This window comes from Dromiciops gliroides, chromosome 5 (assembly GCF_019393635.1).
Source record: "Dromiciops gliroides isolate mDroGli1 chromosome 5, mDroGli1.pri, whole genome shotgun sequence".
NCBI classification, from domain to species: domain Eukaryota; kingdom Metazoa; phylum Chordata; class Mammalia; order Microbiotheria; family Microbiotheriidae; genus Dromiciops; species Dromiciops gliroides.
In genome coordinates this window covers 216216519-216234883 of record NC_057865.1, presented here as the reverse complement: position 1 = coordinate 216234883, position 18365 = coordinate 216216519, and the positions used below count along the sequence as shown (strand labels likewise).

The following is an 18365-nucleotide window of genomic DNA, read 5'->3' as shown; positions in this document are numbered from 1 at the left end:
CTCACTCTTCACCTCCTTTCAGTCCCTCTTTGGCCTTCACCACCCAACCAATAAACCAATCTGAAACTGAAAAAGTAGATAGTAGATAGTAGAAGTAGATAGAGTATTGGACCTAGAGGGAGGAAAATCTCAGCCAGTTACTAACAGTTTCCTCATCTGTTTTTGTTGTTGTTGCTGCTTTGTCCTTCATTCTCGAAGAGGACCATGATGGATGTCATGACTTGCAATGAACTGGATTTAAGTGAGGGCGGGCTATGCAAAGTCAATAGCCTCACTCACTCACACTAGGCTCCTCTAGAGTCATTCTGGGTCCAGTGGCATGATATGTTATCAGGATGACTGATAGCCCCAGAATGTTTAAGGCAATTGGGTTAAGTGACTTGTCCAGGGTCACACAGCTAGTGTCTGAGGTGAGATTTGAACTCAGGTCCTCCCACCAACTCTAGGGTCACTGCTCTATCCACTACACCACCTAGCTGCCTGCAAAATAAGGCTAATAATATTACCTACTTCACTGAGACAAAATGGGATAATATGTGTAAAGTATTTGTAAACCTTAAAGAGGGACAGCTAGGTGGCGCAGTAGGCCAGGGCACCAGCCCTGGATTCAGGAGGACCTGAGTTCAAATCTAGCCTCAGACACTTGACACTTACTAGATGTGTAACCCTGGACAAGTCACTTAACCCTCATTGCCCCGCAAAACAAAACAAAACAAAAACCTTAAAAAGCTATGTGATGCCTAGCTGTTGTTATTATCATCATCAGTATCATTACACCCTCAAGGATGTTGCCCAGATGTGTTTACCTCCTCCCCTCTGGGAGGTCACACCCTCCCATACTGACCTAGAAAGGCATTAAGGGCACTATGACAAATGAACAGTCACTGAGTCAAGCAAGGTTTAGCCATGGGTAGGATTAAAGTAATGAAGATCAGGTTCAATGCTAATTGACGATGTGAAGTTAGAAAGCTGGTCTTCAGCCCCTCCCTGTCGACTTTCCTCTTCCTCCTTCCTGCCCTCCTCAGAGAGAGATCCTTCATCCTGTCTTCAGGGTCTTGCACTTAGGTGACTCAGCTAAGCCACTGGGGTTCCCCCCCCCAACGCTAAATCCACTTTCTTTTTTTGGGGGGGGGGGCAGGACAGTGAGGATTAAGTGACTTGCCCAGGGCCACACAGCAATTAAGTGTCAAGTGTTTGAGGTCAGATTTGAACTCAGGTCCTCCTGAATCTAGGGCCAGTGCTTTATGCACTGCACCACCTAGCTCCTCCTCACTTATTAAAAAAAAAATTTACTTTAAAGTCTTGAGTTCCAAGTTCTATCTCTCCCCTCACTGCTCCAGGAGCCAGTAAGCAATCACATATGGGTTATACATGTTAAGTTGTTCTGTTGATAAAGGTTAAGGGTGGAAGGAACAAGCATTTACTAAAATGCCTACTATGTGCCAATCCCTGAGCTCCATGATTTACAAATGTTATCTCATCTTATACTTACAACAACCTCGGGAGTTAGGTGTCATTATGATGCCCATTTTACACTTGAGGAAACTGAGGCTGAGAGACTTTAAGTGACTTGCCCAGATTCACACAACTAGTAATTGTCTGAGTCTGTATTTGAATCCAGGTCTTGCTGACTCCTCGACTGGTGTTTTATCCACCTAGGTTTAGCATCACTCCAGGGTATTTGCTTTTTAAGAGGGAACTCTAACAAAATTCAAAGGAGGAAAATAATAGGAAGGGAATAATGATAGGAAGTAACGTTGCTATATTGAGGTAGGGATCCCTTTCTATCAAGTACCCGCTCACATCACGCCAGGCAGATAAGCCATCGGACAGCCACCTGGACCCTGTGAACTTGGGCAAGGTCCTAGATTGAAGCCTGGTCATTAGAGACTTGGTGGGAGTTAGTGCTTTTGAAAAAAAAAAAACAAAAACCCACAACCCGGGTCTTATGCACAGGAAAGGGAAAGAAAGAGGACCTATCCTTGCTTAGGGCAAGCAAAGGACAGCCTATGTTAACTTGGCCAAGTCACTTCCCCTCCATAAACTTCAGTTCTTTTATTTATTTATTTCCTTTTCTTTTTTTTTAATGAACAATAAGGTTTTCTCTCCTTTCTACTCTCCCCTCCCCCAATTCAGTTTTCTCATTGATAAAATGAGCAGGTTGAACCAGATAAGCCCTGTGGTCCCTTCCAGCTTTCAATCAGTGATCCTATGAGCTGCCTCTCCAGCAGTTTGGGATTCCAGAGGATTTGAGTAAACAAACAAACAAAACCCCAGCACCACCCCCACCCCCACCAATTAAAGCCAAGCCCTTTGCCCTCTAAGGATTCTTTTCCCCACAGGCTTGCTAAACCTTAGCTCTGGGAAACAGGGAGTCTAAATTTTACTTTCTCAGAGGTGATGTTATATCCCTTATACAAACGAGGAAACTGAAGTTCAATAACTCTCCTAGATTCATACAGTCAATCCACTATGTCAAAGGTACTGAGGATTTAAAAAAAAAAAAGGCAAAACCCATCCTTGCCTTCCAGGAGCTTACTTCTATTGGGGGGAGAGAATGCGTACGTAAAGATACAGACAAAACAGGTGCAACACTAAATCCACCTCTTTTGGTTCTTCTGTCTAATACTTTCTTTTTTCATGATTCTACATTGCCTCCTGCAAATATGGTCCAGGAGGAATCGTGCATAGACTAGATTAATTTATCTTGAAGTCCTGAGGTATCCGAGAGATTGGGGATGGAAAACAGGTAGGATTCAGAATTAATGCGGAGGAGAGGAGAGGGTAAAGGTCCCCATGGATGAGTTTTTTGGGTCTGAGCAGCCAGGTATCTCAGCAGGACAGTCCCCAGGAATATTGATGATGACACCAAAGATCAACCGAAAAAGACCAACTTCATAACGTACCCTAGTGGTAAGTAACCCTTCTCAGAAGAGTCTCTGACAGTAATAACTCTTCCTTTTGCCTCTCTAGTTCCTTGCGTTCGACACACAACTGCTGATGGGAAACCGACGCTATTCCTTGAGCCCAGAGGAGTATATTTTTGGAGCACTCAACATTTACCTGGACATCGTCTACATCTTCTCCTTCTTTCTGCAGCTTTTTGGCACCAACCGGGATTGAAAGGCTTCCCTTTTTCCAACTCCAAGAAATGCGACCTGTTTGTCCTCTTGTAACACCCATCCCCTGCTCTTCCCCGGCCCCTAAGATATAGCACTAAACATCATCCTAGGCCTCGCGCCTCTGCCAATTCCGCTTCTTTGGCAGCATCCTTGGAGTTGTTTTCTGTAGGTTGTATATATGTGAGGGATTCTGGAAGCCTAAAGGACTGGAGTCACTATATTTCCTGCTTCCCTGCCCATCAGGACTCTCTTTTCCATTTCCACATGTGAGATTGTGAATTCAGTGTACTCCTTATCTCCCACCTTAGTTTTGGGGTACAAGAGTCCAAGGGAGAAAGCAGATGATGGTTGAGGATCTTAGGTGTCAACAAAGGGACCCCAGGGTGAAATGATTCCTGAACCTCAGAAGATTTGTGTGATTTGGGAGAAAATGTTTCCCTCTTTGTTACTCCCCTCATTTCCCTAGGGTCAAAACTGAAGCATTTTATGGAAAGGGATGAGCTGGCATAGGAGGATAACTTAGCCTCCAAGGGTCAAACCCTGGAGATAACAGAAGCAGCTTGTGTAGTACTTGAAGTTGTAGTACCTGAGTTTCAGTCCTGTCTGCTGCATATACATATATGACCTTGGACAAGTCCCTTACCCTCCCTAAGCCTCAGTTTCCCTATCTATAAAATGAGGGGGTTGGAGATGACTTGTGAGGTCCTTTCTAAGTCCAAAGCTACAAGCTTGTCTATGATATTATTATACTTGGGGGAAGAGAATGAGGGGTGCTGTTTAAAGAATGGCAATCCTTTAAATGGCCCTTCATTGGATATGGGGGGGGCGCTTCAGTTAGATCTGCGATTGCATTTCCAACATATTGCAAAAGATATGCGTGTGAGGGGTTGGGCACTCTCAGGTAGCAAGGGCAGGGAGAAGTGAGTCCCTGCTAAGAGTCCTATCTAAGGCTCTGCTCTGAGACCTCTAGTAGTGAGATAGAAGGTAGAGGTGAATCACGTATCAGAAGGAGGTCACAACCTAAAGAAATAACCAATCAGTGCCCAGACATTAGGGATGTAGAACAGCCCTTGATGTTCCCTCGGCCTCCCCATGATGCAGAGCTGGCTGAAAGAATTGAGAGTCATTTCCCTTTGAGATCCCCAAGCTGTCTTCCTAAGATTTTAGGGAGTGGACAGGACTTGGGATCGGTGAACAGTGCAAAATAGAAATGGTTCTGGGGTCTTAAGAGGGAAAGAAGTCTGTCCACTGGTGAGTAATAGAGAAGAGCCTTTTTTGAGAAACTAGTTTGGGTGGGAGATGGAATAGCTTCTTTGCTATGCTGAAATCCCCAGCAGGGGAACCCCTTCTCCCCTCCCCTCCCAGGGGTGGCCGCCTCTCTCTGCACTCCATTTCCCCAAAGTGCCTCCCTAGCTTGTTGCCTTGCCAAACAGTGAACCCAGGTCTTAAATGCCCAAGCCAGAGCCTATTTCTACATACTCCAAAGAGAAGACGCTTCTCACTCTTCCCACCTTCATTCTCTCCCCTCTTCAGTCCAGGTCACCCCAACCAGCTGTTTAACCCAACCTCCCCTGAGGGGGCAAGTGTGCTCCCTCTCTCTCCTCTTTATCTTCTCATCTCCCCAGTTTGGAAATTGGCCAGCCTATGGCTAATTCAGCCAGGCCCCTGATAAAACTGGTCCGTGTGATGAGGCCTGGGGCCCCTTTTCGGCCTGGGCGGGTCGGGCTGGGATCGCTGGGCAGGTGCGTGTGCGTCAGCTACCTAGCCCCTGGCAGTGTAGCCGTGCGCATGGGAGGGGACTCAGTTAGTGAGGCCTGGGGGACTTGGGGGGTGGAGAGGGAAGGAGGCTGGCTGCTCATTCATGCTGTGGTAGCTCTGGCACCAGTGGAAAATTACTGGTGAAGTGTTGAAGCCCCTCATCCCAGTCATCAGCGTTCTCCTTCCCCCCTTTCCTTCTAGCCTCCTTTTTGCATGCTCACTCTGCACAGCATGCCTGTTGCATGACCAAGATCCTCCTGTCTTTGTAGCTGAGCTGAGGTTTTTCCATTTAGGGAAGGAAGGAGGATGTACTAAATTCCCCATACTGCCCCTTGACACCCCCCCCCAACCCCTTGTACTTGCATCTGACAAGGCCCAAAAGGACTGAAAGCTTATGATTCTTGAGTACTCTCCAGGGGCAAAGAAAACTGTCAGTGGTGGGATGGAGCAGGAGGCAATTAGCTGAGCTGTAACTAGACCAGGGTGAATGGGATTCTCAGAGTGGTACAAATTTAGAGGCCCCTCCCAGCACTTATACTTCTGCAGCAGGGTGGAAACAACTGATTTTGCGCCCAAGCAGCAAGAACATTTAAACTGAGGTAGCTACCTGAATGTGTACTTCCTCCACAGGTACCCCCAATGAGCTACACTACCCAAAGAAGAGAGACCCTGCTCTGGCTTGAGTTTCATTCTTACCTTAAGTTGGTCCCTAAGTACATTTGCAAAGTATGATCCAGGCACAAAAAGTGCTGTTTACAGCTCTGAGAATCGAGCTAGGCGGCCTAGCTGCTGAGACATAGCCTGGGGAAACTAAGCATCTCCCCTCAGTAGCATTAGGGAGTTCAATGTCCTTTGTTCTGCTTTACATCCTTCCCGTGGGGATGTCTCCCAGCCAGATCTGCCTGAGGCCAGATTCTGATCCTGGTTGTTAGACAGGTTCCCTTCAGGCTCTGTGTCTCATATTCTCCACCAGGGTGAAAGAGTAGAGTGTCCGGGACCAGTATGGTAGGTATCAGGAAATTTTGGATCTTGATTGATAAATAAGATGTGTCCCTTTAGCGGCTGCTAGTAGGGGCATCATTTGCTTTCTCTGCCTTCACGTCCCTTATCCTGAACCCCACAATCTCTTTTTGGTGGCTTTTTTTCTATCCCTCTTCAATCTCCAAGCCATGTGCCTCCTTCCATCTCAAGTTTGTTTGGGGGGTCTTTTCCTGCTGCCCATTAAGCTTCAGCATCATATTTTGAGCCTCCCCCACCCAAAGAGCCCTCAAGTCTCTAACTTTCTTTACTTCCAAACTTTTTGCTACTTCCCAGAATCGACTTGCTCCATTAATCTATGAAAAATGGAGCAAAAGATTTTTCCAGGACCAAGCTCTCGACATGCAGTTAGAGGTCCCAGTCTATATCCTCAGTTGAAAAAAAAGAAAGAAAGAAAAAAAACTGTCAGAATGTGACTAGGATATAGAAACCAGTAGAAATCATGGGAATCAATCGCTGCGGTTCCTTTCTTTGTGTTTGTTGAGCTAAAACCATTCTACCACGTGCTTGGTTCCTTTGTGTACTATGGGAAGGAGTCTGAAATTTTGAATAATCTCAGCATTTCAGGAGAAGAAACTGAGGCCCAGAAAAGGGTCAAGTTCACAGAATCATGGGGAACGGATGCAGATAGCCCACCTCCTGGGTTTCATTTCCTTTAGAGGGAAAGACACAGGAGCTGGTTGGAGACGTATAAGTCATGAAAGACAAGCCCCACAAACACCTGGATGAGTCTTTTGAGGAGGAAGGGTGAGGGAGCAGGAATGCAGGATTACAAGAAATCAAAACTGGGCAGGTGCCACAGGCTAGAGAGGGAGGAGGGCCCCCCCCTTTCTACCTCACATTTTTGTTGGGGGTGAAAAATAGAGCTGAGGATAGGACACTTTATTAAAAGACCAAGGAGTATCTGAGAACTTGACCCAGGGCAAGAGTCCAGCCCAATGTGGGGGAGGGAGTGCTATGCTCCCGAAAGGGGAGGGGAGAGGGAACTCAGAGTTCAAGGGAGTCTCAGGTGTTAGCCCCACCAAAATCCTCTGCATACATTACTGTCCACTCCTGCTGAATAAAGGCTAAAAATATAGCAGATCTTGATTTCTTCAGGATCATGCAGGGGCAACCCTAGGAATCCTGTTCCCTTGATTAGTTTTCTCCACCATTCCCCTCCCCATCTCTTCCTACTGATAGAGACACTTTAAAAATTGCTGCCTCACCCTCCCCGATGCCCACCTGAGAGTCATCAGCATCTCAGATTTCTCACTGTTAAGGGATGGGTTTTGGCACCTTTACATACACTTTGCTGCCCCCATGTGGCATTTTGGGGTAATACGGACAGGCACTGGCAGATCTCGGAAAGTGGATTAAAGGCCTAGAATCCGGAATAAGGGATGATCTGCCACAAACCCCTCTAAGCTTGAATATGTTTGTTTCTCTGTTGCCTGAATTCCTCTGATGTCTACCCCACGGCTGACACTTGTTCCCTTCATTTGCCTAAACTTCTTCCCATAGGCTGTTAATGCCCCTGGGGCAAGAATAAAAGCAATTATGGTCCCAACACCTTTTTGTTTGGCTGATTTGTGATGCCCTCAGTCTCCTACCTTAGCTGTTGGGGTGGGGGGGGAGGGGGGGGCAGAGATTCACTTTCAAGTCACTTGGCTTCACAGCAGTGCTAACTCTCAAGTGTATTATTTTTATTTTTCAGCTATTATTAATTCAATGTAATAAAACTGGGATTAAATCTACCAATTCCCCATTTGTGAGAAAGAGAAAAAGACATCCCCACCTGCAGAACCCTAGACTCATCCTAGAATTCAATCACTCCCCATAAGAGTGATGTGTACATCACTTCTGAATATATTTGTGTTCAAAGTTCCATAGTGATGATGATAACAATCACAATTTACCTATTGAATATATTTGTGTCCAAAGTTCTATACCAATAATAACAATCACAATTTACCAATTGTTTTCTCATTTAATCGAAGCAGCCCAGTGAGTCAGGTGATACAGATAGCAAAAAACTGAGTCTTGTAGATGTTAATTGACCCCTAGTCACACAGCTAATAGGTGCCAGAGTCAGAGTTTGAACCCAGGCCATATAACTCCAAACTCAGTGGCTTTTGCACAACACCTAGTAAGGTGCTGTGCGTGATCTCTACCCTTCAGGGAGCTTTTGTGTAGGGAAATCAGCAGGTTGTCAGGGCACTATGGTGAAAGGGAAAGGGATTGGGAGACAGCAACATTTATTAGATACCTACTGTACAAGACAGAAGAGATTCAAAGGAAATAGAGAATACCATGCATAAAACATAGGAACTAGGAGCAGCTAGGTGGCACAGTGGATAAAACACTGGCCCTGGATTCAGGAGGACCTGAGTTCAAATCCGGCCTCAGACACTTGAAAGTTACTAGCTATGTGACCCTGGGCAAGTCACTTAACCCTCATTTCCCTGCAAAAAAACCAAATAAAACATGGGAACATTAACAAGTATAAATTCATATGGTCTGAACTGAGTATAAGCCCTGAAAAATGTAGATTCGTGGAGGGCCCAGAGTGAAAAGACCATTTAATCATCTGTTGTTATTGTTTGCTTGTTTTAAGGGAAGAGATGTGAATAGATGGGACCTGCTAGCTTGTTGGGTTATGGAATATGGCCTTGAGCTTCCTTACTTCTTTCCAACTACAAACCTTTATAAATCTCATAACCATGAGCACTGAGCAATTTAATTTGCATTTCTCTCAATATTAAGTGATTTAGACCAATCTCTCATGTGGTTATTAATAATTTTCCATTCTTTTGAAAGCTATGTTGTTACTCTCATTTGACCATTTATCCATTAGGGAATTTAATCAACAAGAATTTATTGAGCCCTATTATATCCCAGCCATTGTACTAAGCAATGGGGATACAAATGTAAGAGGTGGTTCCCCAGTGAGACTGAAGCCATGGAAAGAGAGTCAGTTGCAGAGACTGATAGAGAGAACAATAAAACTTAAGGAAGCAGGGGACAGCTAGGTGGCGCAGTGGATAAAGCACCGGCCCTGGATTCAGGAGGACCTGAGTTCAAATCCAGTCTCAGACATTTGGCACTTACTAGCTGTGTGACCCTGGGCAAGTTACTTGACCCCAATTGCCTCACCAAAAAAAAAAAACAAAAAAACCTTAAGGAAGCAAATGTGGCTAAACTAGAAGAATAACAGGGTATAAGATATCCCCAAGAACTGTAGGCATGCTTAAATGGTCCTCAAAAGCAAACAGATGGAGTAGGATTTGTGCAATATTACTGCTGATATCAACTAATCAATAAACATTTATTAAATACCTACTAGTGTCGAGGCACTGTGCCTAAACTCTCAAAAAGATGACAAAAAGAGGCAAAAGGCAGGCCCCTGCGCCCTGAGGGAGCTCACAATCTACAGAGAAACAACAAAGCAAATATATAGATAAAGAAGGAACTATACACAGGATAAATGAGAAATAAGTAACAGAGGAAAAGGTACTAGAAACAAGAGCAGTTAGGGAAGCGTCCAGTAAAAGATGAGGTTTTAGTTGGGACTTAAAGGAAGTCATCAAGGCCAGCAGTTGGAATGGAAGAAGGAGAGCATTCTGGGCATGGATGACAAACAGAGAAAATGCCCAGAGCTGAGAGATGGAGTTCTCAATGAAAAACAACTGACGTATAAAATTGATTCAGAGAGATAATTTGAAAAAGTATTGGACTACCTGAAAGCCTGATCAAAAAAAGAGTTTAGACATCATCTTCCAAGAAGTTGTCAGGGAAAATTGCCCTGAGATTCTAGAAGCAGAAGTAAAATAGAAATTGAAAGAATCCACCAATCACCTCCTGAAATAGATCCCAAAATGAAAACTTCCAAGAATATTATAGCCAAATTACAAAGCTCCCAGGTCAAGGATAAAATACTGCAAGCAGCCAGAAAGAAACAATTCAAGTATTGTAGAGCCATAGTCAGGATAACACAAGATCTAGCAGCTTCTATATTAAAGTATCAGAGGGCTTGGAATATGATATTCCATAGAGCAAAGGAACTGGGATTACAACCAAGAATCACCTACCCAGCAAAACTGTGTATAATCCTTCAGGGGGGAAAATGGGATTTCAATGAAAGAGAGGACTTTCAGGCATTCTTGATGAAAAAACCTGAGCTGAATAGAAAATTTGACTTTCAAATACAAGACCCTAGAGAAGCATAAAAAGGTAAACAGGAAAAAGAAATCATAAGGGATATTAAAAGGTCACACTGTTTGCATCCCCACATGGGAAGATTATATTTGTAATCCATAAGAACTTTCTCATTATTAGGGCAGAGTATATTTAGACAGAGGGCACAGGTGTGAGTTGAATATTAAAGGATGATATCTTTAAAAAAAATTAAATTGGGGGCAGGTAGGTGGCGCAGTAGATAAAGCACAGGCCCTGGATTCAGGAGGACCTGAGTTCAAATCCAGCATCAGACACTTGACACTTACTTGTTGTGTGACCCTGGGGAAGTCACTTAACCCTCATTGCCCCACAAAAACAAACAAACAAACAAATAAATAAGCAAATAAATTAATAGATGGATGGATGGATGAATGGATGCATGCATGGGATAGATAGATGAATAGATGATAGATGATAAATGATAGATAAATGGTAGATATACTAGATATCTATGGTATATGACATACATATATAGATATATAGTAGGTACTTAATAAATGCACATAGATTAATGTTGACTATGATAACCTAGAAAAGCTCTATACTCTTCCTAATAACTCATATTTTATATAACACTTAAAGATTTACAAGTCCTTGCCTCCCACCAATCCTGTGGGCATGGTAAGAATAAGAGATATTATGCCCAATTTATAGATGTGAATACTGAGGCTCAAAGGAGTTAATAGCATTGTCACATAGTTAGGTAGTGTTGAAACCATGGTTATATATTTAGTAAGTACTGGAAGTATTGATTGCAGACTATGAAGGCCCCCTGACTTTAGGTCTGTCATTCTTTCTATTATACTGTATATACTATAATGCCCTACCCAGTGAGGCATTATTTCAGTAAGTATCACTCTTTTTTTGGCAGGGCAATGGGAGTTAAGTGACTTGCCCAGGGTCACACAGTTAGTAAGTGTCACATGACTAAGGCTGGATTTGAACTCAGGTCCTCCTGAATCCAGGGCCAGTGCTTTATCCACTGTGCCACCTAACTGCCCCAGTATCACTCTTACTGAAATTCCTGAACAACAAAAACCTGTGTGAAGATGTGCTATTGCAAAAAACTTGAATTTGGGTGCTGAACAGATAACAGATAACTCCCAAGAGGATATCTATTATTCAACCAAATATACTTGAATTAATCCACCCATAGCAGGTACAGAATGCCTATACTCACATACATTTATTTGGCACAATTACCTTTACTCAAATCCAATTGAACATAAACTCCATGCCCTTAGCGAGGATCAGTATCAGATGGGAATAAGAGATGGTAAAAACAACTGGACTGGACTGAGTGACATCCCTGCTAGAGGAGACATAATTGTGTGAGAGAACAAAAATATTTCAATATGAACGTATCTGAAGAAAGGAAACAGCAGAGGTGGGAGGGGGGTGAGAAGTTCTGATCTATACCCCCAAAAAAGTAACTGCAAAAACATCAACTGATGAGATACATATTCCTATTCTCCTACGCTATATGAAATCTTTCAGTGAGTCTGTACACAAATTGAGAGTATCGGGCAGCTAGGTGGTACAGTGGATAGAGCACCAGCCCTGGATTCAAGAGGACCTGAGTTCAAGAGTCAGGCCTCAGACTTTTGACACTTACTAGCTGTGTGACCCTGGGCAAGTCACTTAACACCCAAATGCCTCACCAAAACCAAACAAACAAAAAAAACAGATTGAGAGTATCCTCGATGAAATTGTTAATGCAGAATAAGCAGGGTTTCATGAATGTTTTCAATAGCACACCAAGTCTTTACCATTTTACATTTGACTGAAAGATATAAAGAATATAAGATCTCATTATGTTTACTATTTATTTAATTAGGAAAAAGCATTTTATTCACTAAGTAAACAAGTCTAGAAGGCTTGTTTACAAAAAGATGTCTCCTATCCATACATAAAAATAAGTTAAGAGAAACACAAACACAGAAAGAAGCCTTTGTCCAATGATTTTATCATCCTCTGACCACAAACATCAGGAGAGGGAGTAACAGGTCATGTGTGCTCCTGAAAGACACCCTCTTTTTAAGTCCTGTTTCAATTAAGGATGAAAAGGGCAGAAAAATATTTTTGCATACATGATGACATTTATATTAATTGTCAAAGAACGTGGGATATTGCCACAGTTGTGGGTGAACATTTTGATGTTTGAGTAGAAAAAAAAAATTTGTTTTAATATACACTGCAAAACTAGGCATATGAAGAAACAGCTTTCAGACAGGATTTGGACAGTTTGAGAGAGAAAATCATCTGAATTTGTAGTCAACAAGGTGGAATGTTGCCTAATTGGTGTGGGGGAAAATTTTTAATGTTATAATGAAGCAGTAAATGACATTTTATTGAAAATCTGAGAAATGTGCAAGTAAAGAAATACAGTTTCAAGGTCACCAGAGAGACAGGACCACTGTGAGAACTTCAGAGAATTGTAAAGGGTTAATTTGCATATAGATGTTTTATGACTAAAGAGCGTAAAACTAAAAAAAAGATCCTATAAATATTTGGAGATTGAGGTAAAATTCTGAAAGAACTTGATAGGAGAAATTTGAGGAGTTGTAACTTTTTAAGTAAAAACTGAGTCACTAATACAGCATCCATCCCTATTAAAAACACTAGAGAGCACAGGAATAAATGGAGTTTACCTCAAAATGAGACATAATTTTTTTACCTAAAACCATCAGCGAGCGTTATCTGTAATGGAGATAAGCTAAGAAGCCTTCCCCACTACAATCAGTGGTGAAGCAAGGATGCCGATCATCACCTCTTTCTTTATTTAATGTTGTCTAGAAATGTTTAGCTATAGCAATGAGAAGAAAAAGAAATTAAAGGAATTAGAATAAGCAATGAGGAAATATTGATATTATGTTATACTTAGAATAATCCAGATAATCAACTAAAAACTACTTGAAATTATTAAACAACTTAGCAAAGTTGCAGGATACAAAATAAACCCACATAAGTCTTAGTATTTCTATATATGACCAAGTAAATCCAGCAACAACAGATAGAAAGAGAAATTCCATTTAAAATAACTGTAGGGGGCAGCTAGTGGCACCAGTGGCACACCGGCCCTGGATTCAGGAGGACCTGAGTTCAAATCCGACCTCAGATACTTGACACTTACTAGCTGTGTGACCCTGGGCAAGTCACGTTAACCCTTCATTGCCTGCCAAAAACTAAACTAAACTAAACTAAACTAAAATAAAATAAAATAACTGTAGCTGAGCAGCTAGGTGGCGCAGTGGATAGAGCACTGGCCCTGGATTCAGGAGGACCTGAGGTTCAAATTCCGGGCCTCAAACACTTGATGCATACTAGCTGTGTGACCCCTGGGCAAATCACTTAACCCTCATTACCCCACAAAAACAAAAACAAAAATAAAATAAAATAACTGTAGCCAATATGAAATACTTGGGAGGGGCAAACCCAGGAACACAACTATAAAACACTTCTCATACAAATAAAGTCAGATCTATACCACTGGAAAAATATTAATTGCTCATGGGTAGGGCCGAGCTATTTTTATAAAAAATTTAAATCCTACCTAATTAATCTACTTATAGTGTCCATACCAATCAATCTATCAAAAATTATTTTATAGAGTCTATAAAAAAGAATATCAGAAATTCATCTGGAAGAACAAACGCTCAAAGATATCAAGAGGGATCAATAAAAAAAAAAGCAAAAGAAAGTGGGTCTAGCCATACCAGATCTTAAACTGTATTATAAAGTAGCGATGTTCATAATACAACCTCTATACAGTCTAAGAAATAGAGAGGTGGGTCAGTGGAATAGAATAGTACAAATTGACACTATAGTAAATAACTATAGTAATCTATTATATGATAAACCCAAAGATCCAAACTTTTGGAACAAAAACGCATTATTTGACTGAAAACAGCTAGAAAAACTGGAAAACAGATGGCAGAAACAAGGTATAGAGCAACTCTCATACAGTATACCAAAATAAGGTCAAAATGGTTATATAATTTACACATAAAGGGTGATGCCATAAGCAAATTAAGAGAGCATGGAATAGTTTATGCTGTCAGATTTATGGATGGAAGTAGAATTTAGGACCAAGATGGTAGAGATCATTACAAAATGTAAAATAGGTAATTTTAATTATATACAATTAAAAAGCTTTTGCACAAACTAAACAAATGCAACCAATATTATAAGGAAAGCAGAAAAACTGGGAAGATTTTTTGGCAACAAATATCTCTGATAAAGGCCTTATTTCTCACTGAGTCAAATTTATAAAAATACAAGTCATTCTCCAATTGATAAATGGTCAAAGGACATGAACAATTTTCAGACAAAGAAACTAAAGCTATCTATAGCCATATGAAAAAACTGTTCTAAATCACTATTGATGAGAGAATTGCAAATTAAACAACTCTGAGGTACCGCCTCACACCTAACAGAGTGGCTAATATAACAAAAAAAGGAAAATGATGGATGTTGAAGGGATGTCGGAAAACTAAGACACCAATCCACTGTACTGGGAAATGGTGAACAGATCCAACTGTTCTGGAAAGTAATTTGGAACTATGCCCAAAAGGCTATAAAAATTGGGCATAACCCTTTGACCCAGTAATGCCCACTGCTAGGTTTATACCCCAAATACATCCCCCCAAAAGAGAAAGAGACCTATTTGTACAAAAATATTTCTAGCAGCTCTTTTTGTGGTGGCTAAGAATTGGAAATCAAAGGAAAGCCCATCAATTGGGGAATAGGTAAACAAGCCGTAATTGTAATGGAATATGACAAGTAGGATGAGTTCAGAAAGACCTGGAAAGACTTCTATGAACTGATGTATAGTGAAGTGAGCAGAACCAGGAGAACATTGTGTATAGTAATGGTGATATTGTTTGATGAAGAACTATGAATGCTCAGCTATTCTCAGCAAGGCAATCCCAAAGGACTAATGATGAAGCATACTATCCATCTCCAAAGAAAGAATTGGTATTGATTGAACACAGATTGAAGCATGCTATTTTTCTCTTTCTTTCATTTTTTTCTTTTATTCAAGTCTTCTTGTACAAAAGTACTACCATGACAATGTTTTACATAATTGCAAATGTATAACATATATCTGATTGCTGACTGGCCTCAGAGAGGGGAGATGGGAAAAAGGGAAAAGTGATAGAATTTGGAATTTCAAAACTTTAATTTTAATTTTTTGTGGGGCAATGGAGGGTTAAGTCACACAACTAGTAAGTGTCAAGTGTCTGAGGCCAGATTTGAACTCAGGTCCTCCTGAATCCGAGAGCTGCCCCTGGAATTCAAAACTTTAAATAAAAAGTTTATTTTTAAAAAACTGAGCCACTGAGAATCAGGAGGGTCTCATTTAAGCCACTTGAGCAGAAGGCGAAGAGATTGCAGCAAAGGAAGTAGAGAACCCAAGGGAGGTGAAAACAACAGCAGGGGATGTAAAAAGCTACTCTAAGAATTGTGGCTGTTTTGCGAACAGTCACGTAGGAGAGATGGTTTCGGGAATGAGCAATTCCTGATTAGTCAGAGAGAAAAGAGAACTGATTTCACTACCAAGAATTGCAATTTCAGGAGTTCTACTGTTGACTGTTGCCGGCATTAGCACCACCCAGAGGGTAGAAAGAAGTAAAGCTTTTCAGAAGGGCTTGTCTGGTTACCACCCCTGGCATAGAGAAAAAGGAGAGAGTTTTTGGAATTGTCTGTGGCAACTTGGTGAGCGGAATTGAAGAGGCAAGCTGATTGTGTTGGGTGTGAGCCTGTTATACCTTCAGAGATAGCCAGTTGGATGAGCTTGGCTTAAGAAAAACTGCTATTCACATTAAGAGCTAACAATTTGTTCCAGCAGAGTAAAAGGGTTTCTTCAACGTAGAGAGTGGGTGAGAATCAAGTCAGTAACAGTTCGGTGACAGGTCCATGGATCAAGGGTTCAAGTAGTGAGTAGAGAAGCACTTTAGCATGGTGCATAATCAGATGACCAGGATGACATATGTAATCTAGTTATGAGTTTACCTTATCACATGCATCTACCTCACCATAGCTTACTGGTCATTGGTAGAAGAGCATGAGTCTGAGGTTTAGATGCATTATTGATGTCTTTTATGGTTTATGCATTGGCTTTAATCTATCTCTTATCTAAGTAAATTGGTTATATTGAAGACCTAGGTCATTATTGTGGGATGCCTGTTTATGTAAATATCACACTGTTGATGTATTGCCTTGTTAACTGATTATATAGACTGAAAACACTGGATGGGGACTGAAGAACTAGAAGAATGAATAGGTGAAGTATTTTTTTTCTTCTAACAAAGAGTTTGAGTAGAACGTAGTAGTGTGGTGGTGGGTGGTGATGGTAGTGGGTATCTGGGAATATAACCTGCTAGTGTGAGAGCACATTGAAGGAATGAGTTAAACTGAAAGAGTGAAGGTATCTCTCAGTCTATGTATGGGGTACGAGACCCCAGGGGGTATGAGACCCTAGGGATATGAGTGACCCAAGTATTGACATTGTGAAGGTGTAAAATATTCCACTTTCTGTAGCCCCACTGCAACCTATTTTATCTTGTTACATTTTAGAACACCGAGGAAACCATGCCATATGTTTTATGATACTTGACTAAGTTGTTTACTGTTGTGATAGAGATTCTGGAACAAAGTCCAAGATGAAAAGGAATTTCTCTGTGGATGGTGAGTTCCTATAACCATTCAGGAAAGATCGTGACATACTTTTGGATAAAGCACTACAGAGCGTTTCCCATCGCCTCTATGGTATATGACAATACAGAGTGGAGCAATGATTGTGCCTATAGTCGGACATAATTCCAGGTGAAGGAGGGCAGGGTGGATGGCCTTTGGAAAATTACAAAATTCTCTCTTAGGGACCCAAGCTTCCTATGGAAACAAAGCCCTATTTCTTAACTACTAGCATTCTATAGGAGTTCCTCAATGGCAAGAAGACAAGAAATACAACAGTCTCTGAAGAATGAAAAAATGTATTTATCATACAGAGATACTATGGAATGATGGTGGGTGTGTGCAAGCCATGAGGAATGAACAGGAATAAAAGATGGCATCAGGGAAATGTAGAGTGATCATGTGACTGGTCAAAAATGACCAGTGGACTGTCAGAAAGCTTCACTGGTACACTAGAAATGCCAGGAAATATTAAAGAAGGCTTCCAGAACACCAGGTGGACCCTCTTTGATGAACTTATAGAAGGTCTTGTGGCAAGAGTTGTGCAGTAAGAGTGCTGTAATTAAGAATAACCCTGACTCAAACATTTTTAAATGACCTATATGACCCTGGTCAACTCACTTATCCACTATCAGCCTCAGATTCCTCTTCTGGAGGAGGAAAAAATGGAAATTACAATCACACCTAGCTAACAGGGTTGTTTTGAGAAGCTTTATTAAGATAATATAGGTAAAGTGGTTCACTAATCTTTCCCCCCCCTCAGGGCAATGAGGGTTAAGTGACTTGCCCAGGGTCATACAGCTAGTTAAGTGTCAAGTGTCTGAGGTTGGATTTGAATTCAGGTCCTCCTGAATCCAAGGCCAGTGCTTTATCCACAGCGCCACCTAGCTGCCCCATGGTTCTCTAATCTTAAAGCACTATATAAATCTTTGCTATTAAGACTTTTGCACAGGATTCTCAGGTATGGATAAATTGTTGCTCTTAAGTCATTTTTCAGTGTGTCTGTGACCCCATTTGGGGTTTTCTTGGCAGATACTGGAGTGGTTCATCATTTTCTTCTCCAGCTCATTTTACGGATGAGGAACTGAGGCAAACATGGTTAAATGACTTGCCCAGGGTCACACAACTAGGAAGTGTCTGAGGCCAGATATAAATTTATGAAGATGAGTCTTCCTGATTACAAGCCCGATACTCTATCCACTGCGCCACATTGCGGGAAATTATAAACAAGCACAGCTGCAGCCTCCCTGAAATAACGGGTCAGGAGAAGCACACAATACGATTCATTCTTTCTTTCTTTCCTTCTATTCCTGTTAGTAATTTATTAGGTATGAGCCCGTGGGCTCGTGAGAAAGGTCGCTATCATTTTAATTAAGGATAAAAGCGGACCTGGAGGAAACCTCTTTGTTTCCATTATGTAATCCCTCTCGCTTTAGCTGGAAGGAGCGCATGCACAAGAACATACGCTTGCGCAGTCCCGAAACCAAAGTGCCCCCCGGCCCATAAGTTCCACACGTTCCGGTTTCCCCGGGA

The 18365-nt window shown here is 41.7% G+C and overlaps 1 protein-coding gene across 1 annotated transcript in view; it reads left to right on the top strand.

The window, feature by feature from the left end:
- The window catches only part of FAIM2 (Fas apoptotic inhibitory molecule 2), a 64312-nt gene extending 56845 nt beyond the window's left edge, over positions 1-7467 (top strand). Inside the window, exon 12 of the mRNA XM_043965771.1 lies at positions 2974-7467. Within this exon, the coding sequence (XP_043821706.1) occupies positions 2974-3123 (150 nt within the window). The 3' untranslated portion in view covers positions 3124-7467. The remainder of the gene's footprint in view (positions 1-2973) is intronic.
- The last annotated feature ends 10898 nt before the right edge of the window (positions 7468-18365 follow it).